This window comes from Hydra viridissima, unplaced genomic scaffold, assembly GCF_058129835.1.
Source record: "Hydra viridissima isolate aposymbiotic clone 2 unplaced genomic scaffold, HvirCarnegie_v1 scaffold_11, whole genome shotgun sequence".
Taxonomy (NCBI): Eukaryota; Metazoa; Cnidaria; class Hydrozoa; order Anthoathecata; family Hydridae; genus Hydra; species Hydra viridissima.
Genome location: NW_028324310.1, coordinates 11952714 through 11973418, shown reverse-complemented (window position 1 = coordinate 11973418; position 20705 = coordinate 11952714). Strand labels below are relative to the sequence as shown.

The window sequence follows — 20705 nt, the reverse complement described above, 5'->3', positions numbered from 1 at the left end:
ACGCTTTTAAAATGTTCAGCCATAATTTGAAACAGAGAAAAAGAATGATCTGCTTCATACTGCAACAAGGCATTAATAACGTGCTTACTAATAAGCTTTTGATAATTGAGAAAAACAACTTTGTATCATTAATTATTGATGCAAAGTTGTTGCTGAACCTTTTTTTTTTTTAATTTACTGTGGAATAAAAGAGCTTATTGCATTACATTACTATTTAAAATATTTTTAATATAAATAGTAGTGTTTGAACGAGAAAACAAGTTACGAATTACGTATTATTACAACTATGATTTCAGTGTTCATTATTCTTCTTAAAATCCTATGTAAAACAAAAGGACTCGCAATAACATGAAAAAATTGCTCCAGGAGAGGTTCGAACTCTCGACCTTCGCATTTCTTTGTCGTTACTGACATATAAGTACGACGCGCTAACCGACTGTGCCACTGGAGCTATACCTTATAGGAAAAGTTTAATTATTTATTTCACATACGCAAAATTTAAAATAGTTCTAAGATAAAGGACAAACTTAGGAGAAGGATCGGTTAATTTCTGATCGTTTGCCAATCACAAAAATCAACAATTAATCGTATGTAATCCAATTTATTTTAGTCGAGAATTAGTTAATTTTGTAATAGAGTAAACTCAGATATGAGCAGGAAAAAATCTGATCGTTCGTGGGTAAAATCATTCAGCGATTATTTTTACTCGTTAGAACTTTTATTTATCAGGTGATAAACTAAAATTAGGTCTAATTAACCACTGTTTGTCACCATTACAATCTACCGCCATTGTAAATGAAATGAGAAAGGGAAGAAAGAGAACTTTGTATTAAAATCCTAAGTAAGCATTACGGTAAATGATTTGATCATTCATAATCGACACTAATCAGTAATTATCCGACGTTTATCGTTTGTTGTCAATTGTCTGATCATTAAAAACCAGAGGCGTAACTACATGGGTTGAAAAAAGACGTACTGCGTCGGGGTTCATTAATTCTGAGGAGTCTCGAAAGAATTTTCAAAAAACTTCAAAGTCAATTTTTTTTAAAATCGTATTGAGTTTCAAGGAATGGATTTCTTACAAAGCTCCTCATTTTTTGTTTTTTTTTAGAAATTAATGCGAACATGTTGAATTAAAACTACATTTCGGATTGGGAGCACCGTTTGTCAATTGCTTCTAATAATGTCATACTTTTCGTTATGTAAAAAGTAAAGATTCAATCGGTTTATAGATCTGTTCATAATTATGGGTTTAAAAATTCTCAAGTTGTATGCAGGCTTGGACTGGGCCGCCGGGATACCGGGAGATTCCCGGTGGGCCGGTTGGCATAAAAATTGTATTATATTTTTAGTTAGGCTACATTATATTATCCAAATAAAATGTAAATTAAAGTTCAGACTGGTTTGAAAGAGAAAAGAATCAGAGCAAATCAACTACTTGAAAGTGCAAAAGATAAATTTCGTATCAATGTTCACAACATGGTAATGAATCAAGTAATCAGAAGTTTAAAATAGAGATTCTCAGAGCATGGTAGTCTATATGCTGATTTATCTTGTTTAGATCCAAGAAATTTTGCAAAAATTTTGAAAAAAATGCCTAGTAGCAGATTGCAGCATCTGAGTGGGTTGCTCAGAAAGTTTGATGCTAGTGTAACAAAAGATCAGCTTTAAACGGAATTATCGGACTTTGCAAGGAAATGGGAAAGTTTCGAAATAACTCTTGAAGATGAATATAACTTGATATTTGACACGGAAGTATCTCACTGTGTCTTGGACAACATGTAACAATGTAAATCCGAAGAATCTGAAACTGTCTTTACAATCCCAGAAGTGGAAAACAGTGACAGCCACAGAAATAAATGCAAATCTTGCAAAAAATGTATTTTTTGTTGTTATTTTGTCCTCCAGAAGTTTAACTTGCATAGTCTTGCGTATTCAAATTTGTTTCTGGCTTAAAAAGTTGTGCTGACATAATCCTCATCACAAGTTGCTTGCGAAAGGTCATTTTCGAAATTGAAACATATTTTGAACAGATTAAGAAATTTGATGAGCCAGTCAAGTTTACAGTCAATCATGCTAGACTTTAACAATCATTTCTAGACTCCAACTAACAGCAGTGTTTTAGAAATATTTATTTTTATCAATATTTAGGCAGAGAAGATTAAATTTTTTTTTTATACTTTAAATAATAATAAACAATAATTTTATAAAACGCTAATTATCACGTTGATGGGCTCAGTGACGCAACAGCATTTAAACTACTATAAGTTAATATAATGTTTTTTGACCCACTTTTTTTTAGTAATGATGAAAAGTTTACATTAAAATATATAATTTCTAAAAAAATCTCGCCTTAAAGCCTATTTTTATTGTAATAATTAAACTTTTTTAGCTTTTAGTTCAGTGACGCAACCTAATTTTTACAGATGTGTATGTGATAAAAAAACACTTGAATTATTTTTAAAGACTAAAGGTGTTTTCACTCAAGACATATATAATGTCAAAGATTCTTTCTAAACAAAAATATGGATATGTTTTGTTTAAAATATTGCAATAACTTGCCCTCAAATTTTACTCACTTTTTCGAATAATAAAAAGAAAAAACAGTTGCTAACATTCATCAAATTTATCTACTCGGTTCAAATATTTTCTACTCAAAATATATTTTAACAATAATTTTAAGGTGTATAAACTACAATTAAAGAAAAAAAATCTTTTGAAAAAAGAAATTTTTAAACACAAAATTTCCATCGTGGAAATAGCCATATGTGTATATATATATATATATATATATATATTTATATATAAAATTTATGCAACATACAATGAAGTGGGCTGCCTTGACCAATTTTCCCGGGCCGGTTTTTCAAGCCAGTCCAACCCTGGTTGTATGTAATTATTCAGTCTATAAAATGCTACGGAGAAAAAAGTTGCACAAAAGCGGAAGTCAAAAAGAGAAAAGGATTAGAAAATAAATTACAGAAAATAAATACATTTCTCGGGCACCCAAGAAAATCTTTCTGCTCCTGAAGTAGATCTAAGTGCTTCTCGTTCTAGTAGCGCTGGTTTTATAAACATAACACAACTTGGTCTTCAAAAATTACCGCACTTCCTAAGTCAAAATAAGGAAAACGACAACGAAAAAAAAATCAGGGTTTTTATATTATTGTTGCTAAATAAATTGATGAAGATGTGATTGAAAAAGAGCCTCTGAAGTGCCGAATTTATATCTGAGTCTACGTTTGAGTCGCATCCACATAATCTCAACGTTTTGAGTGTGAATTTCATTATTTAAAAGATCCAGAAAATATTACTCATGGATGATGATTTCGTGGGAGTATATACCGTCACAAATACTCTTTATTCCGGCATATGACGTCCACCCACCAGAAACAATATGGGTTTCAGGCAGAATATATTCCAGAATGAGTACTTGTAGTACGGTCCGTAGATTCGCTACAAAACACCTACGAGAATTTCTTTCAATTCTTCCGAAAACCCAGTGACCATGTCGTCATTGCCCACGTTATTATTTTCTATGAAAACTTAGACTTAATGTTTTCATCGACGATGGGCGTGTACCGTCGATATTAATTCCGCAAATAATTTGCTGATTTCTTTCTATTTCATTCTCGCAGACATCTTGGCTGAAATTATCCCAATCAACAAGTGTTGTACTGCCGTGGATGCCTATTTCATGCTTGGTATCTGCCTGGAGTACATTACAGCTCCTGCTGTTGACATAGTGTAGAAGTTGTCTTGGCAGCAGCTTACTTTTACTAAAAACCACCCCTCACAAACAGTTAGTCACTCTTTCTAGTTTTTGCATAACCAACGATGAGCATCAGTTGCATTTTTATATACATTTAATGCAAAAAGAAGGCTGCATGTTCTATAATACAAATTGTTCTTCATAAGCCTTTTAGATTAGTAAGATATGTAACTTATCTTTAAGATATATAAAGCATAAAGATATTTATTTTACGCCGCTTAACTAAAGAATTGCCTATCTTTCTACATTAGTTTTCTAGTGTTGCCTTGAGTTCTAATAGTTGTTTGGAGTTGATTACGTCAGTCAGTATAACAAAAAGTTCTAGAATCTAGATTATGCGCAAAATAAATGCTAAGTCTAATTTTTTTCATACTTGCTACACATATTTTATTTGTTTTTTAAATTATTCTTGCAATTCATGCAATATCTTATAATTGTGATGATGAACAAGCGAATGAGTTTCTGTATGAGTTATAAAAACAAACTTCTGGAAGATCAAAAGTCATATTTTTGAGACAATAGTCGTTAACTAATCCAGCGACAACGTCATAACTTCAGGATTGATTTGTATAGTCTTAGAAGATATAGCACCTCCACTGGATAAATGTGAGCGTCACACCCACCCAATAAAATGAATACCAATCAAGCTCTTCAACCCAACAGTACCTCCCAGACTCTACCTACCATGAGAATTCTCCATTAAAGGCATGCATAACATTTTCAATTTAAAATTTCCAGAAAATAAATTGTGTTACCACAGCAAAAAAGGTAAATTTAATATTAGTTTTACTAAATTACGTAAAGAAGAGTATAGAGAGTGTTAAATTTTTGATGAAAATAAGCATATTTAAAGTGATGAAAACTTAGATTGTACTATATGCAATTAATGACAAAAGACACATTGAATTTGCAAGGATTAGCAGAGTTCATTACAAATCTAACTGTGAATTGGGTGTTGAACAATTTTTCTTTTTATATTTTGACAGTTTTGGAAAATCAATCATGATACAAATTTTAAACAAATTGCTTTCCTGAAACTCAAAATCAAGCGAAAGGTTTCCAAGAACACATCTCCTTCCTCGAAATTAGCTCCTAGAGCAATTCAGCAGTATAAGAAAGAGGGAGTTATAAAAAAATTATTTCCATTGATGCCTCTCAACCAATCCACATTTTAGAAAAGCTTTGAGTGAGCTTTAAAACTTGCCAGTAGCAATTGTTGACATTTGTTTTATAGAGAATGGCTTGAAACTACTTTTTAACACTGTAACAAATCTTAATGATTTGTCCAAATGTAACATAAATCTTAATGATTTATGAAAAATTGAAATACATTTTTTTATAGCCCCCTAAATGTCTTCTGATAAAAGAATGTGCAGCCTTTAATGCATAGCCAAGAAGATGAGTTATGTTGTTAGAGGGTCGAATATTCTATTTCCTTTTGTGCATTTAAAAAAATTTAAAAAAAGTACACGTTTACAATTTAAAAAAAAGTAATTCTGTCATTTTAGACAAAAAGTGCTCTAGGTTTCTTTCAACCTTAGCATTTCTGTGTCTTACTTGCACTTCTATGTCATACTTGCATTTCTATGACGTACTTGTAAGTCAACTTATAAGTACGACACGTAAACCGACTATGCCACTGGAACATACTCCATTTTCAAAACTTTTAAATTAATAACAAATAAATTAATACTGTATATATAAATATTGCTAATGAGAGACGGATAGGGCGATTTTCTTTAACTTGTAAATTTTGTTTTGCCTCCCCCTATATTTGCTTGGTTGACAAATCAATATTTAGTTTATATTCAAGATTTGTTGTTAACGTTACAATAGTCATGTCAATATTGTTAACATTGTATTTTTAAACATAAAAAAACATCAAGGCGAAAGTTTCTTAACTTTTAAAAAGCTCTAAATTTCTTTTTTATTTTCTTGGAATGATAAAAAACATGGGCTTCAATTTCCTTCCCCAGGTCTCCTTTTTTCGAGATTTGACTTCTCATATATATCATAACTATGCATGTCAAATATTTAAAATATATTTAATTAATTTCTTTAAGTTTGTGATTTAATAAACTTTGTTTTGGCACAATCGTTCTAAGTCAAAAACTATTCGCGTACGGCTTTAAGAGGCTTGTTAAAATTTTGTTAAACAAAACAAGATGTGTTGAAAATATTTTTAAAAGTAAATGAAGTAGTACGTGTAATTGATATTGAATGACTTTTAGGGTAGGTAAACAGAAATTCTAATAAAATTCCAATATTTTAAAGACGGATTTCTCGTAAATAGCCACAATTAATGGTGATTATTTAGCTTCCCCCAAACATAATTCCCTGAAAACCTTTTTCATTCCGTTTGTTAAAAACCCAAACGCACAAACCTAACTTTTATGTGTGCTTAGCTCCTAATACAAAAGATGCCCTAAATTACTAATGATTAATTCCATATTAAATTTCTATTAAATGCAAAAATTGAATATCGCATTTTTGCGACAAACAAAAACTGAAGTTTCAATAATAGTCTAAACACAATTCTATTAGAAGCTTTAGATCTATAACCATTCAGCCTATTAAAAAAAAGGATGTATGTAGGTTTTTATAGTTGTATCTATAGCTAATAAATCAAAAATCAATTATATTGGGATCATAGCGTCAGGCAATTCTTCCAAAAATAGTACTTGATAAGTTTCGTTCATTATGTTAGGTACAACACGACAAGCACGCCAATTGTCTGGAGCAAAATTAGCTTCCATTAAAATAGGTTGAACTGCAGTGTGATCTAAATCGGAAATTTTTTTTAACATTCCTACTGCGCTTTAACTTACAAAAGGTAAAACAATGAAAAGGCAAAGAAAACTGAGTTAAATAAATTTTAATGAGAAGAAATCAAAAAAACCCTAATTTGAGCATCAAAAATTTCATCTCATACTATTTATTATTTTACCTTTATCTTTCCACGCTAGAATAACATCGATACCATAGAATGCACGACACTAAAACATATAAAACAAAATTCACAAACAAAAAGTATAAAAACATTGATAAATTCTTGGATAAATTCATTAACTAATTATTTAGATACAAAAACAATTACACATCAAATGCTCGGAAAATTTTTTTACAAACAACTGTGATAATTAATTTACTTTCCTTCGATTGCTCGATATTTCAATACCTTTTATTTGCTAAATTTGTTTTTTTAATATATATGAATATGCTTGAGTATAAATGAATATATTGTGAACATAATTTTACTCTCAACTTGCATTCTCTCACAATTATAAGTATTCACATGGTTTCTATATCATTTACTACTAAAAATTTAGGTAACTTCATTTTTATGTCTTGGTTATCTATTTTAACACAAACATAATGTTGTTGTAAATTAACATAACAGAAGTTATAGAAGAATAGTATGTAAGAACAAAAAATTATATTGGAGTTTTCGCAATATTATTGAACAATATACATCATAAAACATACTTTTAAACTTACCTGCTTCATTCGACCTAGTCCCTTAGGAGGTGGTTGAGCAGATGCACCATCTATTAATTCACGCATGCAGCGGTGGATATCTTTCTAAATTTAAAAGTAAAGGAAAAATCAAAAGCTAATCAAAAACTAAGTTTATTATATTTAATGTTTCAACAACAGTGCAAATCTCTCACAACAATCTCATTCCATGTGAGCTGAGGGTACATCTTTGTAAATTGAGCAATCATGTCTTCATGGTGCACCTTGGTGATAAAAAGGAACAACTTTAGATTACATAAATTAAAGGAAATTTTCAAAACAACTTTTTAAAATTTCAATTTCACAGCATTTAAATGGTCATTTTGTTGACATACCTAACTTTTAGTAAAAATCACAAGATAAATTTAAACAACAACAACAATAACAACAACATGAAAACAAATTTTTCATTACAATATTTTATAATTATGTATACTTTAACCACTTAATGCATTATCCCGTGTCTGACACGGAGCGACTTGGCGGTATCTCACACGTTCGACCGTAGTACAGCGCTATTCAAACGTTTTATGGCCGTTTCTGACCCGTTCATAACAAATTTATTTATTTTTTTTCTAAAAATTAGAATTACTAATTTTTTGTCCTTATCACAGTATATGTTGAGTTTTAGATGTAGCTGTACTTTAGTCTATTTTTTGTATCTGTCAGGTAGTAGATGTTTTTGTTTAAAATAAAACTTAAAAAACTTTTTTTATCTATACCCTTACTATAATTTTACGCCCATAATGTTTTCGCTTTTAATTATGCATAAATATTAAACTTTTTAAAGTAAAAATACTTAAAAAAAGTATATTTAAATTACTAAATTAAAAAAATACTAAAAAAAAATAATATTTTTTTTTAATCACGCCCAGTGACGAAAAATACACTTATTACGCCCCTTAAAATCGTTTTTTTAAAAATTATTTTTACATGGATAATCGAATTATGAAATAAAAAAAAAGAATAATTTTTTTACAGTAAACTCGAAACTAATGTGTGCATTAGGTGGTTAATGTAACTCAAGATAAAAAAAGAAAACCAAAAAAAAAAACAAAACACTTATTTCTCACATCGTGCAACTTCATTTCTTTGCCATACATATTTGTCCAGTGTCTTTCGTATTCTGTGAAGTTTTTTAATTCAAAAGGTCTACGAAAAATGAAACTAATATAATTAAAAAAAAAAACAAATGCAGATCTTTCAAGAAAAAAAAAAAACAGCATCAAAAAAAAAAAGAGTCAAATTTTCTCATATGCAACTCATATTTTCTAATGTTTTAGCATTTAAATTTCAAACTAAATTTCAAAAGCAACTTCTTACTTATTTCCAAACCGAGGATACATAACTTTGTGGGCAAAAGCAACTGTTGGATTAATACTTCGAACATAAAGCTGGAATCTGAACTCAAACTTTACCCAGCAGTCAAGATCTTCCCGATAAAATAGCACAGGATCTTTAACATAATGACAACATACCTTAATGTAAATATTCAAAAATGTTGAAAATATGTTACAAAAGAGTAGCAACAGCAGTAAAAAAAAATCCTATTTCAATTTCATTAAAAAGTCTAAAAAAATATAATGATATAAAAAGTATAACCTTTGGGCCACTTTCAGATAAACGAATTATTTGATCTAAATTATTTGTTACAGTGTGACCAATTGATCTAGCTAAATTCCAGGGTTTAATAATCCATATATTGTATTCATTTCTAATTAATAAAAGTTATCTTTTAACAAGAAAAAAACATTAAAAAACTAACTATAATAATAATATGCTGAAAGAAAGCCAAGGATTTGAAAGAAAGTAAAATTAAAATCATACCGAATTTCTCTTTCCTTAAAGTGTTTAATAAATTGGGGAAGTTCAGAGTATAAATTAAAAGTCATTGGTAGCCAATCTGGCCCTCGGTTTTTTATCATTTGATCAGGAATCGGGTCACGGTTATAAACTACAAAACGTTGTGCAGACTCCGCAAATAAGTCTTTGACAGTGAGCACCACTTCATTTGGGAACTGATTAACCATGACATGGGGATTGTTTGAAATGTACCTAATAATAAGACAATTCAATTTAAGAAGTATCCAATATTTTTTAAAACAACTAGAATGAATTGTTGTTCAAGTGAGAATTTATTTAATGTTATAAAGAATGTACTTCCATATTAATATAAATATCCTAGGAATAATTCAAAATGCAAAACATTGAAATATATATGAAAAGTGAAAAAAAAGCATTCCTTATAAATGAAGCTCAATGTATAGCTGTTATGGATAGCTGTAACAGCTGCTATTCATTACAACTATCGATTGTGTCCTAGTGGATATAATTTTATACTTTATATAGTTATATTTATTTAAATTTGTAAAATATTTCCTTGTTTTTTCTGCTATCAGAATGGATAACAACAATATTGCGCCCAAAAATATTTAATAACAAATTGAGACAACACGATCAACAAAAAGGTACAACAAAAAAAATTTAAACTCTACGACACCCATTAATAAAAGGTTTTTAAATTTTACTTACTCAAAATCCTTAAAATGTTCAACTGAATAAATAATATCTGCATTTTTCATATCATCAACAAACTCAAACCGTGGGTCAGTTAAGTGTTCTTTACTAAATTTATCATTTGTCCATACCTTGTAGACATCTCTTTTAATTAATGGTTTATCTAAAAGGAGTTTCATACAGTTGACTGCAGAAGTATACTAGAAAGAAGAGTAAAAGTTATATCTAAAAAAATTCTAAATAGAAATATAGATTTTTTAAAAATCAAAACAAGCTAAACAACTTTCTAAAATACCTTCATTTGTGCTACTTGGAAATAGCTCATCACATCGACTGTTTTTTTCTAAGGTATTGCCAAGTAACTTTTGTACCCATTCATCTTTTATACTGTCAATGTTTAGTCGATCTTTAAACCAAGGAAACAAGCGAGAATCTCTATATTCAGCAGTTTTTGCATCTGGTGCAAAGTCTCTGGTCACCTCATCTACAAAAGATATTACCCCCTGTATTTTCAAGTACATTGTCAATAGATATATTATTTCTGAACTACAACAAATAGTACATGAAAGGTACATACATATATCAAAATTTTTAAATTTACTTGATAACTATATACAAATAACTAAACAAAACAACAATACTTTCAAACTATTGACAAAGAAATTTACCTCCAAGTAAAAGATCTTTAATAGGATAGATAACCATGAAGGCTGTGGCAGTATTTTGGAAATAGAAGAATTTAAAGGCAAAGGTAGGTTCATCAGAATGCCTAACACGAGATCCAAACTCATCCATTACAAACCAAAGTGGTACATAATCAACATCATCCTCCATGTTTAACTGAGCCTATGTTAAGGAAAACTATAAAATGTAAAAGTACCATTAATTACCAATCATATGTACTCTGTAAAAATACCATTAAACAATCATATAAAACAACCATATAAATATCATATAAATTATTATCATACAAGTTGATATCATATAAATTGATCATATAAATCAAAAAATGACCATAAATAGATCATGAAAATCATATAAATGATTTAAATGATCATCTGAGTTGATCATTTAAATCATTTAAACAATCATATAAACTTTAAAAACTAAAAACTATTATTTTATCAGATGCAATGATCATAGTAACAAAGTAACTATGGTTTTAATACTTTTAATTATAACAATTACTCACCTTGTTTTTTTTCATAGTATATGTCAGGTTAAATCTAAGAGAAAACATTAAGTATTTGTTTATCCACTTTAACAATTGAGATCTACTTTTTAAAATATTTGCAATTACTTCAAAATTTATGTTATCTTTATCAAGGAAGTTAAAGTAACTTTTTTCTTTTCATGTAAAAGTATAGATTTTATTATAAGTTTATTGACTTTAGATTTAGGAAGAAAAAAACAAAATTGTAAATTATAAAATCAATTTTTAAAAATGTTAAAAATATATAACACAGCAATTTGGAGGACAGAGATTTGCAACTTTTGAAGTTAATTTTAAGATATACATGAAAAAAACTTGTTTTTACTAATCTAAATCAAATTTGAGTGACCTGCACTATTTTTTTTATGAAAAAATTGTTGATTTTAGCAAATAATATGCTACCTCCACATTTTGTGCAGAACAGCATTAATGAGTTCTTGGTTATCAGCTGAAACAAAGACAAAGCCTTTTATTCAATCAAACTTAATAACATTTACTTTAGCTACTATAAAAAAACATGAAAAGTAACATAAAATGGATAAACATATAACCCTCACAAAATAGTTGTTTAAACTTTTTTAACTCACAATTTCTGGGAATGTCCATTAAACAAGCCATTCTTTCTAAAAGTGATGGGTAGTTCTGTAATTGAGTTTCTGCATAATTGGCTTCATAAGTCCAGGCATGATCAATAAGGAATATGCTGCATATATATATATATATATATATATATATATATATATATATATATATATATATATATATATATATATATATATATATATATATATATATATATATATATATGTACACAGATTGTAACACAAAACAGAATACTAATTTTTATATTATTTCTGTGTAAATTCTACTTTTGCTTTGTGCCTCATCACATTACTTCCCATGAATAATGGATATCTGCCCCACAAACAATTATCTAATGCACACATTTATTAATGTAGTACTAGTATTTTTGCCGTGTCTCCTATTATTATTATTGTTTTTATTATTATTATTATTATTATTATTATTATTATTATTATTATTATTATTATTATTATTATTATTATTATTATTATTATTATTATTATTATTATTATTATCATTATTATTATTCTAATTCTAAATAATTCTACTCAATGTTATGTAAAACTACAAATTCTTATGATGTATTCATTTATTTAATAAAAGCCAAATACACAATCCTTGGTGTGTTTACTAGAATTACAACACCGCTTAATATTAATTATTTAAATATCAAAACAGCATAAAGCAGTCTAGCATTCTGAAATATTACATTTGTAAATCTATTTCTATACCTATTTGGGTCATCTTTTTTAATACCATCATTTGATGATACAAACACTTTCCAGGAAATATCATCTTGGACATTGTCTACCTTACTTTCATGCAAATCACAGTTGGTTAACTCATCTTTGACTTCATCACCCATACGTTCTTGAGGTTCATCATCATATAGAGGTTTGTCCGCATGTTCATCAGCTTTGCATTGAGATAAAGTAAAATAATTTCCAGCGTCAAAAATCTTAAAAAAATTCAAAAAATCATCATTGTAAAATAAAAAATTTGGCTTTGAAGTACATAGTTTTTTTCAAGTATAAGTAATTTTCTGAAATAAATAAACACAAAAAAAAACTACCCAATAAAATTAAGTCAGAAATTGCAGCTTTGTAGCTGAGCTTAATATTATTTGTTTTATTATTCGATCCCTAATATTTTGGGGAAAATAATTTAACAGAGCCTATTCTGTAATACCAAAGTGACTTAAAACTTAAAGACTCCTTTTAACTTTGTTTAAGCATTGAGCTAATATTATATATGTAAAGAGCCTTTATCTGACAGATCAAATTGGTGTCCACTAGCCAATATTTAAAATGGAAACTCTGCATAACATAATATTCTTTTATTGCCAGAACCAACAAAAGTCATCTCAATTAAGCCAATAATGTAATTGGCTACAATGTCAAGGACGTAAGAACAGTTGGTGGAAATTTGTTTTCAAGATTACTGTCAAAAGAATCACAGCTCATTGAAAGTTGTCAGAACATAACTAAATGCAATATTATTTGTGCAAGATATCACTTGTAGCAAAACAAGGTTCATATCCTATAAGAAATTTTCAAAAGAAAAAAACATAACTTACCCTATTAAACCTGATCTGCAATAAACTTGCATATGTTGGCCCTATTTTTACTGTGCAAGTAATGCCTCCTTAAACTGAATTGCTGAGAGAAGTACCAAAGAAATGACTAGTAACTAGTTTGACTAATGACTAGTAAAAACGTTTTACGTTTTTATGGTGACGCATAAAAAAAATATAGTTACTAGTCATTTTTTATATTGATAAATAGTTTTTATATTTAAACAAACCTTCTGTTTGTAACAGACTTTATAAACAAATGAAATACCATTCATTAATCAATTGCAGTTATAGAGAGATTAACATTAAAACCATCTAAAAACTCATATATTTACAAATATTTACAAGACAAATTTGTAGCTTTAACATTTAAAATAATAATTCAACTAATTTCACTTTAATAAAGTGAAACTAAATGAAAATACATACATGCTCGGGAGTACATACAGATTATCATAACTTACCTCGTTTTTCAATTTGTTAAAGAGACTAAACCAGTAAAATCGAGGAACATTTTGATCTAACTGAGTTCTGTGATTTTCCACAAAACTTTCGTAAGATTCATCAGGCGTCATTTTCCTGTAAACTTAAACTATTTTGCCTGATGGTACACGTGCTCAGTAGTTTATTTAATTGATAACAAACAAGAGCACTTGTTTTCATTTTACTCGGCTCAAGCTAGAGTTAACTTTCTTAAATCATCGGCTCCGGTAATTTTTTAACATGTAACGCATATTTCTCAGAATGCAACGGAAACAGATGCAAATGTGTAGTTGGCAAAGCTGGGCAACAAATAGCTTTTTCTTTAAAATCCGATATCCAATTGTCTGATAGTTATCCTAGTTCGCCGCTCCGATAACTTAAAATTAATCAGACTCTCAAGTTTGCTACGGAACAAACCCATAAATCTCAAATGTCGTTGTCACAATTTTTAATTCAAATGTTAAGAAGGCGGAAATTCAAAGTTCTACAGTTGCATTTAGTCAGATTTTACTGATTTCATTAAAAAAGTTAAAAAAAAAAAATATCAGTCATTGATAAAATAAAAAACTTTCAGTGTAATCAAGCTTTAAAAATCGTCGATTAATAAAAAATTTCGTAAATTTCGATTTCTCGAAAATGAGCGTTTGGTTTTTCCTCACCATACTATAAAATTTATATAAGCATGTTAAAATTATGATAAAACAGATGTTAAAAAATGCGCATTTGACCGCAAGCCAGAATTAAACTGTTTTATGCGTGTTCTGTAAAAAATATTAATTAGGATTTACGAAAATTTTATTATAGGCTGACAATAAATTTCCAACCACCTTAATAAGACCCTCCCTCCCCCGTTTATAAGATGTGGACTAAAATTCCCCCCCCCCTTCCTTTGTATTAAGCATGCGAGAGTGGTAATAAAGGTCCGAGTAGGTAAGACAGAATAAGATGGGCCCAAAATCTATATTCCCAACAACTAATTGTTTCTCAATTTTAAAACAAATAAAGATTAAAAAATAGAAAAATTATTTACATTATTTAACCTTGATAGGTTTACACCCTATATATAGTCAAAAGGCGGTTCCAGGACATCGACCCCTTCCCATACTTAAGGATGCATAAAAAATGGTGAACACTTCATATCATGACAAAACCAATACTTAAGAGTCGTCTTTAAAAATCAAGAAGAAGTATAAAAATAATCATGTTATTTCTATACCAGTTCTTCAAGATGCCTGTTCTTCTTTATTGCCTTGTTTTGTAATGTCCGATAGCCAAGGTGTGAATTCCGTCTTCTAAGATGAATCTTTTGTCGTCGTTAGCGCTGAGTGCGACTTTGTTGATTTCTTCGGTGTAGACATCGTGATGACGTGATCGGAAGACGTTCATGGTGGTGAGTTTTTCTTGTTTAGTCATTAAGCAGTCGTAGTAGTCTTGATGAGTGATGTGATTTTTAACAATGCACTTCTTAACACCTTTACATTTTTTATGTTCTTGATCATCTATTTCTTCAGGGATGTAGTAAGAGTAGAGTTTGGGTCGAAGACCAACAAACTGCGTGATTTGCTTTCCACCGGTTTCATCTTTGAACTTGCCAATGATCTTTTTATTTTCGCCTACTTTGAATCCAGCGTTTTGAATGGCGGGATGATCTTTAGGAAAGTCGCTCGTGTCAAATTTTTCAAGTACATCGCCAGCAATGTCTTCGTAAAAATCATCTGTTTTGATTTCGTAAATGAGCGAGTCAGTGTCGGTCATGAGTAGTTTTGCGCGATCGTCGTATTTAGGTTTGATGTAGTCATAGGGGTGTTCAAACATGAGAGTTTTGCTGATGTCTAGGATGCTCATTCCCAAGTAAACGGGTTTGTCGTAAGTGACTTGTGTTTTCTTCATATGAATTGCGATGAGTTTTTCATCAAAAATGGTGTACCGATTATATCGAGGTTTTTTGGATAATTTTAAGGCTTCTTTTCTTGTGGTGACCAGTTTAATATCGACATGCTTTAGAATATTCTCCATTGTTTTTCCAAAGACAGAGTTGTTCATGAGTTTAAAGAATTCTTTTTCAAAGTCGTTTTTAGCGACTTTTCTTTTATTGGTGTTGAGGTCAATATACTTTTTCATGAAGGGTTCTTCTTCAAAGGTGATACCACGATGAATTTTGGTAATAACTAAACCCAATCGTTCATAGAGTTTTAGGTTTTCGTGATGAACGACGTATTTTTCTTTGTTGTTTAAATTGGGAACGAGCTTATTCACTTTTCCAATGGTTAGTCTTTCAGTAGCCAAAGGATAGTCGTTGTGTAAATCGTGAAGCTCTTCAGGATAATCTAAATCAACTTCAAGGATGCACGACATGCTACGCCAATTTTCAACATCAGTCATCCATCTAAATCCTCTAACGGGAAGAGGTTTGCTCATGGCGCACCCATAAAGATTATTGGCGTCTAAGTACTGAATGAATTTCGATGGTTGTGAAGGATCATAGTTTTTCATGTATTTGTTATTAGCAGTTCCATATCTATTGGAGATCATGCATATTCCGCCGCGTATTCCTTTTTGGATCATGTTGAGCATATCAATATCGGTTATTAAGTCCAATTTAATTTTAGTTTCCTTTAACATGGCGTCCCAAGCCAAACCAGGAGAGGTGTAATACCAAAGAGGGTCTAGACCGTAATTTTCTATGCAAGTGTCTCTGAAATTTTCAAAGACATCAGCTAAAATGAGCACGTCTGAGATGTTGTACAGCTCGTGATAATCTTTAAACGTTTCACATCCAAATACCTTCCAAACGTTTTGAGCATGTGCATAGTCTTCATCGCTGATGTGTTTATCGTCTAGTTTAGAGTAAAAGGCTTCTTTGGGTGGCAATTGTGTTTCAGAGAATTTTTTAATGGAGTCCACCCATTCGTAAGGGTAAACACCTTTTCTTAATAGCAAATCTCGTTTTGCTCCGCTGTGGAATGAATTTAAGTTTTTGCACATGATGTCTCCTTTTTTAGATCTTCTATGAGCGCAATCTTCACAATTGTCTTTACATTTGCATTTTTTACCTTTCTTAACCATACAGTCCTTTTTGCATGTTTTTGGATCTAATTTTGAGCACTCCTCACACAAATCTTTAACAAGGTTGTCAGTTAAATCTTTTAAAGGGCTTGACATGAACCTGTAGCTGTCAACGAACCGTAAATCTCTATACACTATTTTTGGTTTACCTTTCTTATCAATAGAATCTCTCACTTTGATGCTTTTTGTGAAGCTGATATATTTTTCTTCATTGTTGGGTATACAAGTGATCTTTCCTTTTTTTCCACCTAATCTCTTGATGAACAAATGGCTGTCATAGCCAGACAAGTTATGAAAGACAACGGGAATAAATTTTGGAAGTTTATAATCCAAGTTGCATTTCTTATGAGCAGCACCACGGTACTTTCCAGTCAAATGGCAGTGATCCCATACTTTGTCACCGTTAAGATCTTTTTTGCAAATATGGCATTGGGTAGCAGCCTCAAAATTCTTTTTATCCTCTTTAGTCTCTATTCTCTTATTTTTCCATTGTTCTTGCCGTGAATAACTATCGTCACAAATCTTTATAAAGTTAGCTTCAAGCATGGTAACAAATTTTTGAGCCACGTCGTCATCATCACTTTCTGCTGTATACGTTTCAAGCTTTCCCTTGTAAATGGTTTCGTCGTAGCATTTGATATAATAGACGATGGAGCTTGGAACATGCTTTTGACATTTTTTGGTATATGACTCTTTATTATTATACTCAGCGTTGTCATCGATAGGCTTGACGAAACTTTCAAAGTCGGCATAGACGCAGTACGGAACTCTCATACTATTGTTGTAGTTTTTAAACTCAAGGGTCGACCCTTCTTTTGGAAGATCGATTCTCATAGGCGCGTTATGATAGCAGTATTCTCGATGTTTTTGGAGCTTTTCTTCTTGGTCATAGCCGTGCATGCACCTTCTGCAAAAATATCTTTTATGTTGATGTTTTGATGCTGAAGAACGAGCAAACCGACTGAAATTTTTAATGAGGCAATAATGGCTGTTTTCTTCGTTTGAAATATACAACAAATCAACACAGTGTTTTCGATCATGAAATTTGGATATTTGCATAGGTTGAGGTTTATTCATTTCGTAGTGAAAGACGTTCACGCTGATGTCAGGATTATTTTTCTCAAACTTTTTGACTTGAGTCACCTTTAAAGGAAACTCCATTCCTTCCCAATTCAACTCTTCTGATTTTAGAATCAAGTCATCATCAATTCGTTCGTTATGCGTATTTTTCATGTTAAGCGCTCTGGTGACGCACCACTTGAAACATTGATCGTCATCGTTTTTCATGTTGATGATCGCCTTTTTGTCTTTTAGCTCTTTAGACAGCTCCATGTAGGAAGAGCCCTTAAAAGGTTCATAATCGATAAATCCGATATCCATTTTTAAAATCTTAGACAAGACGCAATTGGATCCCATCTTGTTGTAATTAGCGCTTCGCTCCAAGATTTTTTCTTCCATTTGACTCACAACCGCTCTTACATCTGTACCCTCCAATATAATTTTCAAGTTGGATGAAAAGTGAGCCATCTGAGTAGTCTCTTCACCTGTTAAGATGCTTACGCGAGTCATTTCACAGATTAAAACAATTCTTACCTTTGTGTTTCTTTCTCCTTCTATGGTTTGAATGACCGACTCTCTCACCAAGTTTAAAAAAGGAACAATGTCTTGGTATTGAGAAGAAGGTGTGTAAGAAAATAGTCTAGCAGTACGCTCTGCAGAATGTTCAGTCATATTAAACTTTACTGTAAAAGGTTTTGACACTGGCTGTTTATACACTGTTCTTAATACAAGTGATTTGATAGACTTTACCTTTTCATCGATTTGTTCCATTGATTCTCTTACCTTCTTCTTGACTACTTCAGGAACGTAAGGATCTATCCATTCTTTAATATCATTAAACTTATTTGCAACATAGGACGTCACACTTTTTGCAACTGCTTTCAGACTTGAAAATAAAGGTCTTGGTGCTGGAACCGGTCTAGGTGTAATGACGTTTGTTGAATCGATAACCGGTGTGTTAAGAATAGAAGGTTCATCTCTTGTCATTCTATTTTGCAAGAGAGCAGAAGGTTCGAATGAAATCAAGTCGTTAGTCCTTAACCTTGGAGCAGGCACAGGTCTTCGAATATTAGGATTTTGCAAATGAATTGGTTTCGGAGCAATAGGAGGTTTTACCACAGGTCTTGGTGGAATGAACAATGGTTTAGGAGCAATGACAGGTTTCGGAGCGATGGGTGGTTTTATCGCTGTGGAAGGTTTGACAACAAACCTTACTTTTGTCGGCTTTATTGAAACTTTTGTCGGTTTTACAAAAACTTTTGTCGGTTTTACAGAAACTTTTGTCGGTTTTACAGAAACTTTTACAGCTGGTCGAACAAACCTAACCACGGTAGGTCTTTCATTAACAGGCAAAGGTCTCGCCTCAGTCGTTCGTCTACGAGGAGCAGACCCATAACCAATGACAGGTCCTATAGCTTCAATGAGCTCGGCTTTTTTCATTTTATAGATACCTTTGATATCACCACGGTCTTTAGCCATCTCTCTTAATTCTTTCACAGTCATTTTATTTCGATCATTAACAGGCTCTTTGACAGCAATGACAGGTATTGTTGTTTTAATAGCCTCAACAAGCTCTTCCCTGGTCATTCTGGTATAGCCTTTTATAGCTCTTTCTTTAGCATCCCTTCTTAATGATGCCATTGATACTTTTCGATCTTTAACAGTTTTACTTTCCATTTTTATTACGGAAAGATTTTTCTTTATGTCACTTTCAATTTTTCGCTCTTTGGCGGTAGTTTTTGCTTTTTGCTTTTTAGCATCAGTTTTATCACCCATTTTATTAATGGAAAGAAAATTTTTTTCGATGCATTCAAGTTTTCGCTCTTTAACAATTAATTCCGGTTTTGAAGAATAGATACTCATTTTTATTATACTAAGATTTTCTTTAAGTCAATTCAATTTTTTTTTAAATCTTGGCACACTTTCAGCATATTTTCTTCTTCGAAAAGTTTTTACCGTTTTTTTAATTCTCCCGTGAAAAGAATTAAAAAATTACTTGGAAAGACGTGAATACATATTTTTAATCTCTCTAATATGTTCAGTGATTTTACGACAATTATTACGTCCGCTAGCATTTAGTTTCCAATTTGTTCCTATCAGGAATTTATTACGCAGATCAATGTCTTCTTTTATATTTCTGATCACTTCTTCAAAAGGTGCTACTTCAACCATTTCTTTGAAAATGATTCGATGTTCCTTTGGAAGTTTTCTTATGTTTTTTAGAAATTTTAGCAAACTTTTTGATTTAGTCGTATCAGAAGTTGACTCAAAGCTATCATCAAGAGCATTTAAAAGATCATCCTTTTGCATGCTTTCCATCTTTTTATTTATGCCAAGAATTTTATTTAAGTCAATTTTTTAACATGTTAAAAGTTAAAAAATCAATTTTGCTGCTTTTTACGTTTTTCAAGCTTTTCAGAATTTAAAAATTCAATCTTGATTCCATCATCCACCTTTCCATCTCGACGCTCTAAATATCTCCATCCACGTCCAGTCCCTGCCATCGCTTTGTAAAGAGACTTGTATTCAGTCACCTCACCCGTTTCAATGTTGGTTATTCTCACAGTGATGGGTTTTTTCTTAACTAAACTAAGCCATTCCCATTTTGGATCAACAGGTTTTTTTTCTTTTGGAGGAGGCTTTACTTTTTTTTCTTTTGCTCTTTCTAAAATCTCATCTTTACTGATCAAATTATTTTCAACCGCAAGCATCATCAACGTTATTAAATCATCTGCTGTTTTACTAACTCCGTTTTCATTCAACAAATTTTTCAAATACGATGTTGTATATCTCATTTTATTATAACAAGATTTTTTTTAAGTCAATTCAATTTTTCCTGAAAAGACATCTTAATAAACTTAATAAACAGCAGTCATGTTGGTTCCGTCTGAAACAAATTTAAGCAGTTTGTCAGAGATCAC

At 30.8% G+C, this 20705-nt stretch overlaps 1 protein-coding gene and 1 non-coding gene across 2 annotated transcripts; both read right to left on the bottom strand.

Moving 5' to 3' along the window:
- Positions 1 to 358: 358 nt before the first annotated feature.
- Positions 359 to 451, bottom strand: Trnai-uau (transfer RNA isoleucine (anticodon UAU)). The gene is given in 2 exon segments: positions 359 to 394; positions 414 to 451. It is a non-coding gene; the product is annotated as a tRNA-Ile (tRNA).
- A 5913-nt stretch (positions 452 to 6364) lies between these two features.
- LOC145191587 (tubulin--tyrosine ligase-like protein 12) lies at positions 6365 to 14038 on the bottom strand. The gene is made up of 16 exons (XM_090067283.1): positions 13641 to 14038; positions 12335 to 12561; positions 11606 to 11721; positions 11421 to 11466; positions 10998 to 11031; positions 10474 to 10651; positions 10101 to 10289; positions 9821 to 9968; positions 9116 to 9343; positions 8891 to 9002; positions 8612 to 8766; positions 8362 to 8440; positions 7444 to 7512; positions 7271 to 7354; positions 6720 to 6768; positions 6365 to 6554 (listed from the first exon to the last, which is right to left on the bottom strand). The coding sequence occupies exons 1-16, from the start codon at positions 13749 to 13751 to the stop codon at positions 6409 to 6411; spliced, it is 1971 nt and encodes a 656-aa protein (XP_089923409.1). The 5' UTR covers positions 13752 to 14038; the 3' UTR covers positions 6365 to 6408.
- Between the last annotated feature and the right edge of the window lie 6667 nt (positions 14039 to 20705).